The sequence below is a fragment of the Rutidosis leptorrhynchoides genome, chromosome 3 (genome assembly GCF_046630445.1).
Source record: "Rutidosis leptorrhynchoides isolate AG116_Rl617_1_P2 chromosome 3, CSIRO_AGI_Rlap_v1, whole genome shotgun sequence".
Taxonomy (NCBI): Eukaryota; Viridiplantae; Streptophyta; class Magnoliopsida; order Asterales; family Asteraceae; genus Rutidosis; species Rutidosis leptorrhynchoides.
The window spans coordinates 96,960,064-96,977,016 of NC_092335.1; the positions used below are offsets into that span (position 1 = coordinate 96,960,064).

Sequence of the window (16,953 nt, forward strand, 5' to 3'; positions counted from 1 at the left end):
GCCGAATTTGCTGCCTTCCCATTAGTCCACGTCAGCTTTTTTTACCGTTCACGATTTGCACACACTTTACACACACCATTTTCATACACTTTGGGTTTTTAAGTAAAAAAAAACACGGTATCTCCACACTCCACACCTTCTCAGCCGAACTTTCTGTGAACCAGATGTCAGTTGTCTCCATCCCCTCACCCATACCTTCTACTCCTAAAGGAACTACCATTTCACCTTTCCTTTCTTCATTCATCTAATCTTACTCTCATTTCACCTTTCTCCTTCTTTCTCAATTGTTAATTAGTTACATACAGATTTTTTGATATTTTTGCCTGATTTGTTGGCCTGATTTCATCTAATTTTATAACTATTTTGGCCTGATTTTTTGTGATTTCATTGCAGGGTGTCCTAATTCATCAAACAATTCTACAAGTCAGTCAGGTAAGCCTTACGCTACCTTTTCAATTTCAATCTTATCTTATTTCCATTAACCTTAACCGTAACCTCAAATCGATCGTTCGATCAAGACTCTTCACTATGGAACTGTTGGTTAGAGACTATTCACAGATGGAAATCGGGAAAGGTTACTGGTACGTTCCTTTAATTCATATGAAATCGATCCCCAAAACTTTATAAAGTTTTGTGTGTTTCTATAGGATCGATCGAAAAGAGTTTTCTGTTGAATCTATTCTGTCCTTGATTTTATTATTATTATTATTAATTATTATTATCTTTTTTTTTTTGAACGATCTAAAAGTTTTCAGTTTCACCATTGATTGATATACCAAAAAATTCTCTGAATGAATTAAAATCCCAGTTAATCGTTTGAAGGAGGTTTTTTTTTTTTGTATGAACAAATTGATTGATTCATTTATTGTGGCAGAAATGCAAATCTGTGTGATGGAGCAAAGGATAAAGGAAAAACCAAAATCCCTAGAAAAGGTATTATTATTATTAGTATTAGATTTGATTATACCTTAATAGAAGTGTACATAGAGCTAGCAATCTTGACCTAAATTATTGACGGAATTGGCAAAAGCCATTATCTGTTGTTGATATGTAAAAAAATTGAAATTGAGGATGAGTAAAATAAATAAATATTGCTACTGGGATTTGGAAAAAAAATCGATTATTGACGGAATTGGCAAAAGGCATTATCTGTTGTGATTTAAGTTTAGTTTATTGGTTTATGTAATAATGTAATATAGTTAGATAGTAGGTTTCTATACTAATTATTAAATTAACTGTTTTGTTTTTCAGGTTGTACAAAGTATCATAAGTGAGCTTGAATCACATACAAACAGGAGTTAGTTTTGCATCAGCTGCAACAGGGTATGATACTCTTACTGCTGTTATTACTGCTGTTATTATATGTTTCTGATACTTCGAACAGAAAAGGTGAGTGTTTTTCGTATTATTCATTTCATCATTTTAATAGATTTCTCATTTCCATAAACATTCAAATTAAAACTTTCATTTACAAAGTTTTCATTTTTATGGATTTTGTTGTTAAATTTGTGAATAATAATGGCGTAGTGCGTATATTGATGTTGTATATATGGGTGTATGATTATAGATACAGTATTGCAAATACTGGCTTGATGCTTCTGTTAGTACAATTTTACAGGCCAAATTTGAAGAAAGGGAGGAAAGGGCCATATCGGAAAGGCTCAACATGAGGTACAGATGGTAAGATATATTTCGTGTAACCATCATTGTATAACATATTCTATTTTTCAAACAGTTCGTACAGTGTAGGATGTCTGCATTCTATACCACATTTCTTGGTACACCCCAGTACTCCAAAATATTAGTTTTACTTATTTATGATGACGGTCAACTAATATATGATTTACATGATCAACAATAATTGTAATAACTGTTAACATTCAGTGTTCCTTGGGTCTTCGTGAAGAAGCTGATGTAGTTTCTAACCATTAAGTTGGATCTAACATGATTGGTGAGTTCTTTGATTGACTTTGAAACTTATTGACATTGATGAAAGGTGTAGTGGTAGGTTTGAGCAAAGTGGCTCTTTGTGTGCAATAAGAATTAAAACCTATTCGATAATTCGAATGATATAAGTTAATTTATCTTCCCTATTTATGTATTTCTTTTTGTGCAAATACTAAATTGGGATTTTAACTATTTATGTAAACTGCATCAGGAAATTTGTAACTGCATACAGGAAGCATTCAACCAAGGTAAACCTGGGTGAGAGACTTGCATGTATTATAATTAACGAACATATGCATGAAAATAACAGCTACTTGTACGTGAACCATCGGATACACATACTTGATCTACTAATTCAATCATATTACATTTTTAAATGTTTGATCGTTTACAGTTGTTTAGATTTATTCATTACTGATTTTATTGGTTACATGTGTATCCATTACAGATTTTATTCATTACATGTTAATTTGTACTAATATAATATAGAGGGTCGAAGTGGGTAAAACAGTGATCAAAGATATTTTCAGAAGGGTCATGTATTTTGAAATCTACTTCTACTTTCTACTATTAAAAGAAAGCCATAAATCGATAATATCAATTTGATCAAAGATATTCGTTTTTAGAACCTAAATAACCCCTGACCTAATCTATTGTATACTGTTTTCAGGTTGGTGGCCTAGAGGAAGCTTACAAAGCTGTTAAACCTATATTTTCGTCTATGGGGAAAATACGATATATTGTGTACATGAGCTGGTTTCGTAAGTTGTTGGACCTTTAAATTGATCATATACATGAAAATATAAGAGTAAACAAGTTCTGCATGATAGTTGTCAATTTTGACCCTTTTTTTAACAAAAAAAAAAAAAAAAAAAAAAAAATGAGTCGATTTGGAATTGTTAGGTAATTTGTTTGACTTCTAGAGAAATACTACTGGTTAGAGTTGATCTCCGTGATTCTGAAAGTGCTGCTGCAGCGGATGACATCTCTGAAACTAAACAAAGAATGTATGATTCTGGTGCGTTTTTATTCAGTCTTAGCATCTTATGTTCGATTTATACTATAAATGTTAAACAGTGTTTACTCATTTCTTTATCCATGGTTTAATTGATTATGGACAAATAGGGAAGTTTGGAGACTGTAGTTTGTGAAGTGTAGATAACAAGCTTGAATAAAAGAAGGTATTTGAAAGAAGAAAGTAAATTTTTTTAAATTGTCCTGTAAATTTGACAATTATTTGTTTTATAAACAAATATTGTTTAATTTGGTTATTATTTTAGGAGAGCCAAATAATGATATTTTCAGTGCTCATGTGGAATCCATTATCATGGGCAATGGAAGCTGATACTATAGTGCCTACTTGCCCTTACAAATGGAAGGGTAAGATCTACACAATTTAATCTCATAAATATAAATAAATGAAGAACTATATGTTATTTTGCTTATTGATTACATTTGAAATTGTTTTAGAGATATCCTCCAGATTGACAAGAATGCACGCAACGATGCATCTCTTATGGCTTACCTGGTACCGAAAGCGAAGGTTTACGTTTTTTCTTTAAAACTTTGAATTTAAGTTTTTTCTTTAAAACTTTGATCTCGAGAATGTCTACAAGCAGCAAGAACTTATTGCTTCCCACGAGGTATCTTTAAAATCATTCTTCTATTATATTTTTAGAGTATATATGTATATGTTTATATGTATACAAGTCTTTTGTTATATGATTATTCTTTTGTAGCTTATTAAGAAGATTATGAATTGGATGCATCAGAACCTTTCAGTGAACCCTGTTACTCTTGGAATACGTGTGTGTCTTTACTTTTCATTTTGATTCATGTTGATAGTGTAAACTACTTTTAGCTATATGATGTTAGTATAGACCAGAATTTGGGTTGTTATTTGATAAATAGCAGGTGCATAATCAATAGCTAGCGTTAAAATCGCAGAATTTTTTTAACAACTGATGTATATTGTTTTTTGTATTTTTGTTAGAGTAGTCACTAGTGGTTTCCATGTTGTGTACAATCGTTTCAATTGTCGTTGGTTGTTTGTATGTCAAGAAGATCGTAGGATCTTCTCAAGTAGTTGAAAGGACCTACATGTGATTGTCATTTGTCATTTTTTAGTTGCTATGTTGTGTTACACAGTGTTATGGTTTTAAATCTTGGCAGGCGTCAAAGAAAACGATAGGGCGTATGAAAGGGTAAGAGTACAATTGATCATGAAGAGTATAAATGGTTTGGAACATGTGATTGTAAAATGTGTCGTCTAAATCGATAGCTTGCGTTAAAATCGCATAAACCTTAGAGCAGCAACGCGCGAACCCTCAATTCTTGTTATCATCAAAGTGTCAGAATCCAAATCGAAGAAATCAGTAAAAGGAAAATGAGAGAAGCAAAACATTGTTTTTATTTGTTTAAATTTATTGTTTCTCTTTTGATTTACAAACAATACAATGCCATTAATTAAAACTTACAACCAACAAATTAACTCATCAAAAGCATCCCTAAGCTACCAAGGCTATGTTAACCTTGTTTCTATTACCATATATAATCCAGTTGTGTTTTCAAGAGTATGAAGATGTAGTATTTGCTTAAGCGCTTCACGTCATACTTCTGGAACAGCATACTTCCCACTTCTTGGAGCCGAAGTCGTTCGGGATCCTGTTGTGGTTAATATTTGTGGTACCGACATGCCTCCCGATATCACAATCTCTGTCCGTTTGTCACAAAATCAATGTCAAATGTAGTTCAATTCAGTATAAGTTAATGCATTTTAATCACTCGGTCTGATTTAGGATATACTTACCTATACCTTCGCGAACTGAGATGTTAGGCTTCATAACATCTTTCGTATTGACAAGAACTACGTCTCCAATATAAAGATGGTTTGTTGGCACATAGATGCAGTACAACTCTTCAACCCCTGTAGTTTTACGCAGGATAACACTCGACGTTATGAACCCGATTGCGTATTCTCCAACACTTGGATGCCTTATAATTGCCACTTCTTTAAATGCTTGTGAACCATCACCTGGTGAAATTGCTGAACTAATTTGTTTAGAAGCAGCGTAAATATAGCTCATGAAAGGCATCTTTTGTATTATAAACTCCCCTAAACTCAGTAACGATGTGCCTAACCATGATGACATGAACACGCCAACCAAAAAGATGAACGCAATGGAGATCACGAATCCAAGACCTGTTAAGTAGCCACAAGATCAAAATAAATAAAAAAAATACAGTAGTTATTTTTCTGTTGTAACAAAATGGGCTAATATTAAAACTAAAGAAGATGGACTAACCAAATGTATTAATTCCCAGAATATAATAGACTGGGTAGAAGAATCCATCGACGAAATCAATGAACCACCAAGTCACATAAAATGTGATGGCAATCGGAAATAAAATGACACTGCATAATAAACATATGGAATCAAATTCATATTATAGAAACTTGTAATGATAGTATTATTATTGGAGTATGATATTAGAAAACAGTTGAGAACAAACCATCCAGTCATGAATTTTTTTGAGGCCCAACTACGAATGACTTTGACAAACGCCTGCACATAGTATAAGAAATCCATCAAATTCGATACCACATTTAAGCCTTAACAGCATAAAGAAGGTGTTTTTTTATGTAGGAAGGCAAGTAGCATTCTGCAACACGTGAGCAAAAGGTTCTTTATATTATGCAGTGTTGTTATACAAGAAGAGGATAAAAACTCTGGGTTCAACTTATTCGTCATTGAAATTTCCCTAAATCAAATCTACATCGATCTTGATCATTTACCACCAACTTGTTATAATCAAAAAGTAGATTCGACCACTGAATTACTATTGAGTTCTTAAAGTGCATGCAGCTTATGGTTTTGGAATCAAGGGAGCCATTAAATACTCATAAAACAGGGCTATAACACACCATGAAAATGTAGGGAGCGCCTTTTACGGTTGTATCTGGTTCTTTCATCTTTCGATGAAAGTTCCTATATTTTATAGTAATCGTTATTTTAGCCAAAAGAAAAAAAATGTAGACAGGAACAACTACTTACTAATTGGCCTTTTATGAAAAAAATGTAATCATCATATCCCATTTCACAATCATATTGCAATCAGGTATTTTTACACCTAATCATATATATCATTTCCATCCAAAGACACTTAATGATGACACTCTAACCTGAACAATATTAAAACCTAAAAAAATAGATCATGCACGCATGAAATGAAACCAAGATAACGCAAATTGTCAGATCATACGAAAATACAAACCACAGGAAGGGAGAAGCACAAAATGGGAGACCTCTTTGCCGGAACGGTGAGACGGAGATCTGGAAGAAGATCCCGGAGTAGATTCCGCCGGCGATGAACACTTGGAATCGCCATCGTTGAATCCTTTGCCGCCACCACTTAATCTCGCTAGTGGTATAAGACGTTCTATATCTCTATCTTTCTCTGATCTGGTTCCCATTTAATTTTTTCTTCTCATTTGCACGTAACAAAAGTTATTAATTCATGATGCATTGTTTGTATGTGCTAATTTGAGTAAGTTGCTTTAACGTCCCTCAACTATATTACTATTACTAAACGTGTCTATTACACAAGTTGAATGTTAACAAGTGCTAGTACTATTAGAAGTAACTCGTCGAACGTTATTACCTACAAATTTCCATCTCGATGCGGTAAAGGGGTTCATATTAATAAGATCGAGGGAATAACGTCACGTCCCGACAAAAAGAATGGTAAAGGCCCCTCTTAGTTGTGTTCGTTTTTTTGATCTCTTGCGTTATTAGTTTGTTGAGGTTAACTTATTGGGTTGTGTTTTAGGGTATTCACGTCGTTAGTCTGGTTGTGATTGTTTTTTTAGTTTGCTTGTCAGTGGTGGATCCAGGAAATTTTTTCACCGGGGGCGAATTTTTTTTCTAAACGTAGAGATTTTTTTGGGCAAAATATGGAGGTTTTTGGGCAAAATATAGAGGTTTTTGAGCAAAATTCAGAGATTTTTGGGCAAAATACTAAGGTTTTTGGGCAAAATATGAAGGTTTTGGGACAAAATATGAAGGGTTTGGGGTAAAAAAAAAATTCCACCGGGGTCAAAATCGAAAAACCGAAAAAATTTATACTAAAAATTGCAAATCCACTGGGGGCGGGCGACCCACCCTGACCCTTCATAGGTCCGCCCCTGTTGCTTGTGCTTGCTCGTATTACCCAACGGCGGAGCTAGTAGGGGGGCTTTGGGGTGCCAAGCCTCCCCTAATCGTGTTTCTGTATGTCATATATAATTGTATTTTCAATGGAGAAAAAACGATTGTGGAGATTTTAATTGAGAATCGCAGTTGGATTTAGTGAAAAGTCATCGGGAAGAAGATAGAACTTTTGTTAGACTTTTCATTTTAAGTCCTTAAACTATTATACTATATACTATCTTAGCCTCTTGAATTGATAGTATATCAATTTAACCCCAATTCATCATTAATCTTATTTATTAAATAGTCAAAATATCAATAATCAATAACCACCACATCGAACACCAATCTAACACATCGAATATCGGTTAAAGATTTTAGAAAATCAAATTGTTTAGAGTAGTTTAACATATATTCTTTATCGAATTTGTAAATTAAATTGCTTTTTAAAGATAGAAGACATATTATAGAATATAGATTGAATAAGTTGTTAGTGAATTTGTATATATGTACAACTTTAAAGCAATAATTTTTGTCAGTAAGTCATATTTAGTTTCAAACTAATTTTTTTTATTTATTCTAAATAAAAGTAAATTTGGACATTTGATTTTTTAAAAATTGTGATACTTCTTCATAAATGGTGTTTTTTAGAATTATAATAGAGGACACTATTTTACCATGTAGGTGGTCTAAACAAAACTGGATTATCCGCGACCGTTTTCAATTTCTTTTCTGGATATTTAAAATTTAAATTTGATACCTCTTACAAATTTTCGAGGGGCACAAGCACTAAGCTATCACGTGTGATAATTTAATTAGATATATAATATCGTATTTTAATATTTGAATACTATTTTAAAATATACGTAGCCCCCCTCAATTGAGATTCCTGGCTCCGCCTCTGGTATTACCGCTCTTGTTTTGGCTCGGTTTGAGTTAGTTAGATCCAGGGGCGAATTTGTGTAGGGTCAAGGTGGGTCGGATGACCCCTATGGCCCATCAATTTTTAGTGTTAAAAATTTTAAATTTTTTATTTGACCCAGGTCCAAAAAGTCCATGACCATTAAAAATTAGATTGATGATCCATATTAGATTTTAGGCCCAAAAAACCATACCTTTTTACTTCCTGGAAGCTGCAACAACTTGCGTTGTCGTTGGCTAACTTGGCTCCCATTCTTCAAATTCAAGACTCTAGAGTTCATATGTTTAGCAAAACATGTGAGAGATATTCACCAATTACCACTAAATTTCTAGTCTCAATAACTTCCTTGAACTAAATCAGGTGATTTTTTCACTTAATTAATTTAGGGTTTTCAAAATCTAGGTTAAAATTAACTTGTGTAGTTGTGATTTTGTGTGTATGTTCGAAGATAGGTACAAGGCTGACTTGCGAATGAATGAATGATATGTTCTTAAATGTGTAGGATTTTGTGTTCATGTATTATGTTTGAGTGATAGTTCCGAACTGGAGTACCTATTTAGATGGTTCATTTTTGTGTTATCTATTACTCCGTATATTTTTTAAAGGCAAGTGTATTTTGTATATATATATATATATGATGTATGATTAATCAGTTAGACATCATTTGTGTGGTTGAAGGAGAAGCACTGGCGAATGTTAAAGATGAAGATGTGATTCAATGTTTTCAAAAGATGTGCTTCAATAAAGGAACAATGTAGTTTTTTGGGTAGTTTTCGTGCAGTTTTTTGGGTAGTTTTGTGTGGTTGTTTTACCACTATTTTTGGCACTTTTGTTTGTCGTATTTAAGCCGTTTTTTATTTACTCCGTATATTATAATAGTAAACTTCGTTTTTTATAGTCACGGTTGCAAATTTTTTTCCCCCAGTATTTTATATTCCTGGATCCGCCACTGGTTAGATCTTAGGTCTTTTGAGATTGTATACTTTTTCGAGCCTTTACGATCATCGGAAGTTTGTATCAGTTTATAGAATCCTTCATTTATTGATAGAAAGTATTTTAATTTTAATAGTAATCGTTTTTTAATCCTTCATTACACGGAGCTCTGTTCCGTGTAATCAAGTTCTCGAATTTTGAATTGCAGAGGTGAATTTGATGTGTTTGTTGTGTAACCTTGATGTTAATGTTAATGATGTGAGAATTGCAGTACGAAGTATGCTACCAGGTTATTACTGTAGATGTAATTTTAACTAAGGAACAGTATGTATATAGTTGTCCGTTAATTGGCCTTTGCCATGTTGGGTGAGCTCACATGGCAGGTCACACCTGGTCGTAATAAAAAAGATATTTTTTGGTGTTTGGGAGGAGAACGCACGACGACGTTGTTCTTGGTCGGGTTCTCCTCCCAGGTGTGGTTTGTGTTCGTGTGTCTTTGTGATTGTTTTGTTAGAATATGTGCCTGTGTGCCACAAGCAATCTGCAGCAACAGTATTACTCAGTCTGCTAAACACTAAGATTAACTATCGCGGACAATGGAAAGGTGTTAAAATACAATGCAAATTTAGAATAATATGGAATTAGTATATGTATATGGGTAAAATATCTAGATATTAATATGTATATGAAAAATATCTAGATATTAAAATGTAAAGAAAAATCTAGATATTTATGTGTGTAAGAAATATCTAGATATTTATATGTATAAAAATATCTAGATATTTATATATATCCATGGAAATATCTAGTTTCTAGAAACTTCCATGGAGTAGTATAAATAAGGGTGAGGATTTCATTTGTAGAGTGTGAGTAAGTGAAAGTTGTGAGAGTGAAATAAGAAGTGAGTTGTGAAGAAGAGAAGAAGAGTGTGAGTTAGCGAAAGTAGAGAAGAGAAAGCTTGTAAGTAATATTGTAATTGTAATTTAAATTTAATATAAGTGTTTTTGTTAAGTTTCCCGATCAAGCCTTAGTTTGTGTTTAAGTTCTTAGTGCACTTTTGTTGTTCTTATTATATGGTCGGCTCTGCCGCCTAAGTAATACATGGTCGGTTATACCGCCTAAAGATATATGGTCGACACTGTCGCCTAAGTACATTGTGCACTAAGGATTTATAAAATTAAAGGCTAACCAACGTCAAAGTGTTGGTGTAGTGAGTCAAGTATAATCTAGGTCCTCTATAGTGGGTGTGTTGGGCTCGTCGAAGCTTCTAACAATTGGTATCAGAGCGGGTCGTTTGGGACCATTGCTAGTGGAGGTACTCATCGGTAAACGTTGGACGTTTACATTGACTTGTTTTCACCAAGGCTCTACGGGAGATTCTGTCGGAGCACAGTTAGGAACTGTGAAAGCTCATCGGTCTGGGACCAAGCTTATTGGACGTTGGACGTCATGATGGCAGATCTTGCAAGTACGAGCGGTGGAATCAAGAGTCTCAATAACCACAACTATGGTTATTGGCGGACTTGTATAGAATCCTACCTACAAGGACAGGATTTATGGGAAATAGTTGCTGGCAGTGACACAACGCCTCCACCGAAAGAAAATGCCGAAGCCTTGAGAAAATGGAACATCAAGGCCGGAAAGGCTTTATTTATATTGAAGACTACAATCGAGGAGGATCTATTGGAGCACATCCGTGACGAGAAAACACCAAAGGCAGCTTGGGAAACTTTTGAAAAATTATTTTCAAAGAAGAATGAAGCACGACTCCAGCTCTTGGAAAATGAGCTCGCAGGTATCTCACAAGGAAGTCTATCTATTTCTCAGTATTTCACCAAGGTGAAATCTATTTGCCGTGAGATATCTCAGCTTGCTCCTGAAGAGAAAGTGAGTGATGCAAGGATGAAGAGAATTATCATCCATGGCTTAAGATCCGAGTATAATAGATTTATAGCCGCTGTGAGAGGATGGCCTACTCAACCATCATTAATAGAGCTGGAGAATTTATTGGCTAATCAAGAGGCATTAGCCAAGCAGATGAATGAAGTAACCATAAAAGACGGAGAAGATGCACTCTTCACCAATAAGAAGAAAGCAACATCTCGAAGACAAGATGCGATGAAAGAAAGTCAGACATATGGATGGAAGAGTCACCCAAAGTCAAAAGGCAACACTTCAGGGGGAGCTCGGGGAGCTCAACAAGGAAGAAGAGATCATCGCCAACAATACAGGCAAAATGATAAGAGAAAGAATGGTGAATGCTTCAATTGTGGCAAGAAGGGTCATTTTGCTCGAGAATGTAGATTCCCCAGAAGGCGAACTTTCGAAGGAAATGTGGCCGCCGCAAGAGATGAGAAGAAAGAGGTCACATTCGAAGCAACCATTAATGAGGAAACATGGGATGCAGAAGCAGGACTCTCCGTTGAAGCTGACATGGATGATCAAGCTCTTGCAGCAACCTTAAAGTCAAAAATAAACTACAAAGATGATTGGATCATTGATTCTGGGTGCTCAAATCATATGACCAATGATGAGACGAAGCTGCAAGAAATGGAGGATTACAAAGGAAAGAGAGTCGTGTTGACAGCCGACAATTCAAGGTTGTCTATTTCTCACATTGGAAAGACAATAATTCCAAATGAAGGCGACTCTCATAAGCTCCAACTCGAGAAGGTGTATCTTGTCCCTGGCCTAAAGAAGAATTTACTGTCAGTACCATAATTGACAGCAGAAGGGAATTATGTGCTCTTTGGACCAGAAGATGTGTCCGTATTCAAGAGAGTGAAGGTGGTTGGCAATCCAATTATGCAAGGAAGAAGAATAGAGTCAGTTTATGTACTATCTGCTGAAACAGCATATGTGGATAAGACTCGAAAGAATGAGACGGCTGATCTGTGGCATGAACGTCTTGGGCATGTGAGATACAATAAGTTAAAGGACATGATGGTGAAACGCATAGTAAATGGGCTTCCTCAAATTGATATCCGAACAGATACAATATGTGCTGGATGTCAATTTAGCAAAGCTCATCAATTGCCATTCAAGGAGTCAGAGCATCAGTCCAAGACACCACTAGAGCTCATACACTCAGATGTCTTCGGCCCAGTGAAACAAACATCACTTGGAGGTATGAAATATATGGTGACATACATTGATGACTTCTCAAGATATGTTTGGGTTTACTTCATGAAGGAGAAGTCGGAGACTTTTCTGAAGTTTAAAGAGTTCAAGAACAAGGTAGAAAGTGAGCTCAATACTAAGATCCGGTGCTTACGCACAGATAATGGAAGAGAATATTTATCGACTGAGTTCAATATGTATCTTGAGAAGCACAAGATCAGAAGGCAATTAACTTGCCCCAATACTCCACAACAGAATGGAGTGGCGGAACGCAAGAATCGTCACCTTGCCGAAACTTGTCGAAGTATGCTTCATGGTAAGAATGTACCAGGTAGATTTTGGGCCGAATGTATGAGGACGGCGTCGTACGTGATTAACAGACTCCCACAAACAAAGTTGGGGTATATTTCACCTTATGAAAAATTATGGAAGATCAAGCCAACCGTCAACCATCTCAAGGTTTTTGGATGTGTATGTTACGTCTTCGTACCAGATCATCTACGAAGCAAATTTAATAAGAAGGCAATTCGATGCATTTTTGTCGGTTATGATGAATCAAGAAAAGGATGGAGATGTTGTGATCCAAATACTGGAAAGTGTCATACTACAAGAAATGTGGTATTTGATTAAGCTTCTTCATGGTGGTCACCTCAAAAGATAGAGCTTCCAGAATCTCATGGATTAGAAGAAGGTCCAGAAGAGAAAGAAGAACATAAAGAGCACATATCGGATCCAATTAAAGAAGGAGATGGATCGTACTCTAAGGAAACGAGTCCATGGAAAACTGGGGTACATCAATCTACATCCGAAAAGGTTCGTCCAAGCCAAATGGATGCCGAGGAGCATGTGCAAGAATTACGGAGATCAACAAGGCCTAGGCAACCTAATCCGAGGTATGCCAATACTGCTCATGTGGATGAATCAATACCTATTGAGCCTTCCACTTATGAAGAAGCAGCACAAAGTCAAGAATGGCAGAAAGCGATGGAAGAAGAAATTAATGCACTAAAAGAAAACCAGACATGGAGTTTAGTTCCAAAGCCAAAAGATGTAAAACCAATATCTTGTAAATGGGTTTACAAGGTGAAGACTCGATCAGATGGCTCCATTGAAAGGTATAAAGCTCGACTTGTTGCTAGAGGTTTTTCTCAACAATATGGGCTGGATTATGAAGAAACATTTAGTCCGGTGGCAAAGATCACAACAATTCGAGTTCTACTAGCTTTAGCAGCTAGCAAATCTTGGAAGTTATGGCAGATGGATGTCAAGAACGCTTTCTTACATGGAGAACTCGACAAAAACATTTATATGGAGCAACCAAGAGGCTTTGAGAACAAGATCCATCCTGAACATGTCTGCAAATTAAAGAAAGCACTATACGGCTTGAAGCAGGCTCCAAGAGCTTGGTACGGGAAGATTGGCGAGTTCTTAGTACAAAGTGGTTTCACAGTTGCTCCTTCAGATTCTAGTTTATTTGTGAAACAAGATCAAGGAAAACTAGTCATAGTGCTAGTATATGTGGATGACTTAATCATCACAGGAGATCACTATGAGGAGATTCAAAGAACAAGAGAGAATCTGTCTATCAGATTTCATATGAAGGAGCTTGGAGAACTCAAACATTTTCTTGGACTCGAAATAGAGCAGAAAAGAGAAGGATTATTTCTGGGACAACAGAAATATGCGCGAGATCTTTTACAAAAGTACGGAATGCTTAATTGCAAACCTATCTCAACTCCGATGGATCCGAATACAAAACTACGAGCAGATGAAGGAAAAAGTCTTCAAGATGTTACCATGTATCGAAAGATGGTCGAAAGTCTTATTTATCTCACACTAAGCCGGCCAGACATATCTTATGCAGTTGGAGTGGTTAGTTGATACATGAGCAATCCGAAGAAGCCTCACCTTGATGTTGTACGACGCATCTTAAGGTATGTTAAAGGCACTATTAACTTTGGCATTTTGTACAAGAAAACAAAAGAATGTCACGTGACTGGATATTGTGACGCCGATTACGCTGGAGACTATGATACACGACGGTCAACAACTGGATACATGTTTAGTCTTGGATCGGGAGTAATATCATGGTGCAGCAAGAGACAACCAACAGTATCCTTGTCAAGCACTGAAGCAGAATATCGATCGACAGCATCAGCAACACAAGAAATTATGTGGTTGAAGCAACTAATGGAAGATCTTCATCAATCAACAGATTATCAAGTAAAGCTTTTCTGCGATAACCTATCAGCTATTCGTCTAGCAGAAAATCCAGTCTTTCATGCGAGAACAAAACATATAGAAGTGCACTATCACTATGTTCGCGAGAAGGTCCTTGAAGGAGAGATCAAGATGATGCCAACAAAGACAGATGAACAGGTTGCAGATATATTCACCAAGAGCCTAAGTAAACCGAAGTTTACAAAATTCAGAGAAGCACTTGGAATGGTCTGCAAGACATCGTTGGAAGAAAATTTGCATTGAGGGGGAGTGTTAAAATACAATGCAAATTTAGAATAATATGGAATTAGTATATGTATATGGGTAAAATATCTAGATATTAATATGTATATGAAAAATATCTAGATATTAAAATGTAAAGAAAAATCTAGATATTTATGTGTGTAAGAAATATCTAGATATTTATATGTATAAAAATATCTAGATATTTATATATATCCATGGAAATATCTAGTTTCTAGAAACTTCCATGGAGTAGTATAAATAAGGGTGAGGATTTCATTTGTAGAGTGTGAGTAAGTGAAAGTTGTGAGAGTGAAATAAGAAGTGAGTTGTGAAGAAGAGAAGAAGAGTGTGAGTTAGCGAAAGTAGAGAAGAGAAAGCTTGTAAGTAATATTGTAATTGTAATTTAAATTTAATATAAGTGTTTTTGTTAAGTTTCCCGATCAAGCCTTAGTTTGTGTTTAAGTTCTTAGTGCACTTTTGTTGTTCTTATTATATGGTCGGCTCTGCCGCCTAAGTAATACATGGTCGGTTATACCGCCTAAAGATATATGGTCGACACTGTCGCCTAAGTACATTGTGCACTAAGGATTTATAAAATTAAAGGCTAACCAACGTCAAAGTGTTGGTGTAGTGAGTCAAGTATAATCTAGGTCCTCTATAGTGGGTGTGTTGGGCTCGTCGAAGCTTCCAACAAAAGGTACAAAATTTCTCTATATAACAAATCCCAAATCTGTTTACCATATACGTTTATTACATAGTTATATGTCATTGTTTGTAAATCCACAATATGACATGCCACCGTTTAACAGTTTGGTCTTACTACGATATATATACTCCAATTCTTATGATAGTTTCACATAATTATGTTGTTTGCACGCTTTTAATCAATATTTTAGCATTTGTCTACAATAAGGTTATATACTACTACATTTTGAAAAGTGCAAGTCATTACATTGTCTATAGTTTCATTTTATCATGCTATCCATCTTCTGATTACAAAGCTTTGTGTTCATTCATTGTATAATACAATTTTCTGAATGGAACTCCATCTTTGTACTTTTTAGCTTTCAAGTATTGGATATTTAGTTCTTAATTGTGTTAATGGCAGTACGGTGCTCATTCTACCCAATTTTTGGATCTATTTTGGTCAATTTCAAATGGTTTAAAGTTGCACTGTGAAGTATTAATCATATACAAGTAATGATAGTCTCTTAACCTTCAGGACATATGGATGTGCTATCATAACATACCCCTTTTAAAAGAAAGGTGCTCAAGTCCACCGTTATGATTGTAGCACCAGGTTCTTATTGTGTTACAATTGAATATTTGAAGTAGCATACTTTCAATGAATCTTAATTATAGGTGGATAAATGGTGTATAAGCATCAAAGAATGTAGTTGCTTATTTGTTGAAATACCCCGGCTTTACAAATTTGTTGGTAATGACAATAGGTTGATTTAGCAATTCGATTACATAAATAGGCGCATTGAAGACTTAATGGGAGATATTCATTGCTTTCGGTACCACAATTTGTACTTATGCACCTCAACTCTGCGTCAAACATAGACCGAGCGAGTGACTAATTCCTCGTTGCTTTTCTCAGTTTGTCATAGTAAGTGGGTGATGTTTGTTAGTTCCAATTTTCGTTACAATTTTACATTATGACTGAGGAGGTCAAATTGATGTAACTCTGGTTTTTTATGCTCTGCAGTTGATGTTTATATCTGACTTTCTGCAACCATTCCTCAGTTTTGCTAAAAAGTCTGATCTGCAGTTGATGTTTCCAATTTTCTAACATTAGTTGAATTTATTAAAAATAGTAACAGGGGAAGATTGATCAGATTGTGCCACCCTCCTTGATGTTATGTTATTTCTACCTGTTGAAGAGTTAATGGAGCAAAAACAGAAATATAGGTTTTTTCTTTAGTAGATAGATTTTGTTTGAATCTGAAGACAGTATGAAAACCATTGATCATTATAATAAGAGTTGTTTCTGATCTGAAGGTGAACTATACAATGTTTTTCTCTTTTATTATTGTCCTAAGTTTTGAATTGTTGCATGTCTTAAAAATTAACTTGTGTTAAATTTGAAATATACCAACATTTTAATTAACTATCAAAAGGACAGAGTATGAAAACCATTGGTTATAATAACATTTCAATTGTTACAGAACACATGTACTCATCTCATGGCTCAAATGCTACATATTGCTAAAAGTACAATCATACTGTAAAACACTAATTGTGAACAAAACCGAGCTTTCAATACCAGATGGAATATTACAGGATTTTGGACGCTCATGAAAAAGATAATTAGGAGTTTTCAAAAAGGACACATTTCATTGATGAAAACAAAAAAACATACTGGTTAATATC

General features: G+C 35.0%; 1 protein-coding gene and 2 long non-coding RNA genes across 6 annotated transcripts; 2 read left to right on the forward strand and 1 right to left on the reverse strand.

Moving 5' to 3' along the window:
* Positions 1-171: 171 nt before the first annotated feature.
* Positions 172-2,444, forward strand: LOC139896533 (uncharacterized). Of its 2 annotated transcripts, none has more exons than XR_011776266.1 (3): positions 172-933; positions 1,252-1,951; positions 2,159-2,444. It is a non-coding gene; the product is annotated as an uncharacterized lncRNA (long non-coding RNA). The 2 variants fall into 2 exon arrangements; XR_011776265.1 differs by having other exon boundaries at positions 172-581; positions 875-933; positions 1,252-2,444.
* Positions 2,445-4,555: 2,111 nt separating this feature from the next.
* On the reverse strand, positions 4,556-6,421 carry LOC139896534 (protein LIKE COV 1-like). 2 transcript variants are annotated; one of them, XM_071879183.1, is made up of 5 exons: positions 6,254-6,421; positions 5,461-5,513; positions 5,253-5,362; positions 4,757-5,149; positions 4,556-4,662 (listed from the first exon to the last, which is right to left on the reverse strand). In XM_071879183.1, the coding sequence occupies exons 1-5, from the start codon at positions 6,419-6,421 to the stop codon at positions 4,556-4,558; spliced, it is 831 nt and encodes a 276-aa protein (XP_071735284.1). The 2 variants fall into 2 exon arrangements, with proteins under 2 accessions (XP_071735284.1, XP_071735285.1); XM_071879184.1 differs by having other exon boundaries at positions 6,223-6,336.
* A 2,822-nt stretch (positions 6,422-9,243) lies between these two features.
* Positions 9,244-16,541, forward strand: LOC139896535 (uncharacterized). Of its 2 annotated transcripts, none has more exons than XR_011776268.1 (3): positions 9,244-9,595; positions 15,275-16,197; positions 16,289-16,541. It is a non-coding gene; the product is annotated as an uncharacterized lncRNA (long non-coding RNA). The 2 variants fall into 2 exon arrangements; XR_011776267.1 differs by having other exon boundaries at positions 15,275-16,189.
* The last annotated feature ends 412 nt before the right edge of the window (positions 16,542-16,953 follow it).

What these genes read in the sequence shown, in the direction of transcription:
- LOC139896534 (XM_071879183.1), bottom strand. Translation starts at nt 6,421, where the DNA reads ATGGGAACCAGATCAGAGAAAGATAGAGATATAGAACGTCTTATACCA. An exon ending in CTCACCGTTCCGGCAAAGAG is followed by an intron (nt 5,514 to 6,253) that starts GTCTCCCATTTT and finishes TACTATGTGCAG; the next exon opens with GCGTTTGTCAAAGTCATTCG. An exon ending in TCTGGGAATTAATACATTTG is followed by an intron (nt 5,150 to 5,252) that starts GTTAGTCCATCT and finishes GCTACTTAACAG; the next exon opens with GTCTTGGATTCGTGATCTCC.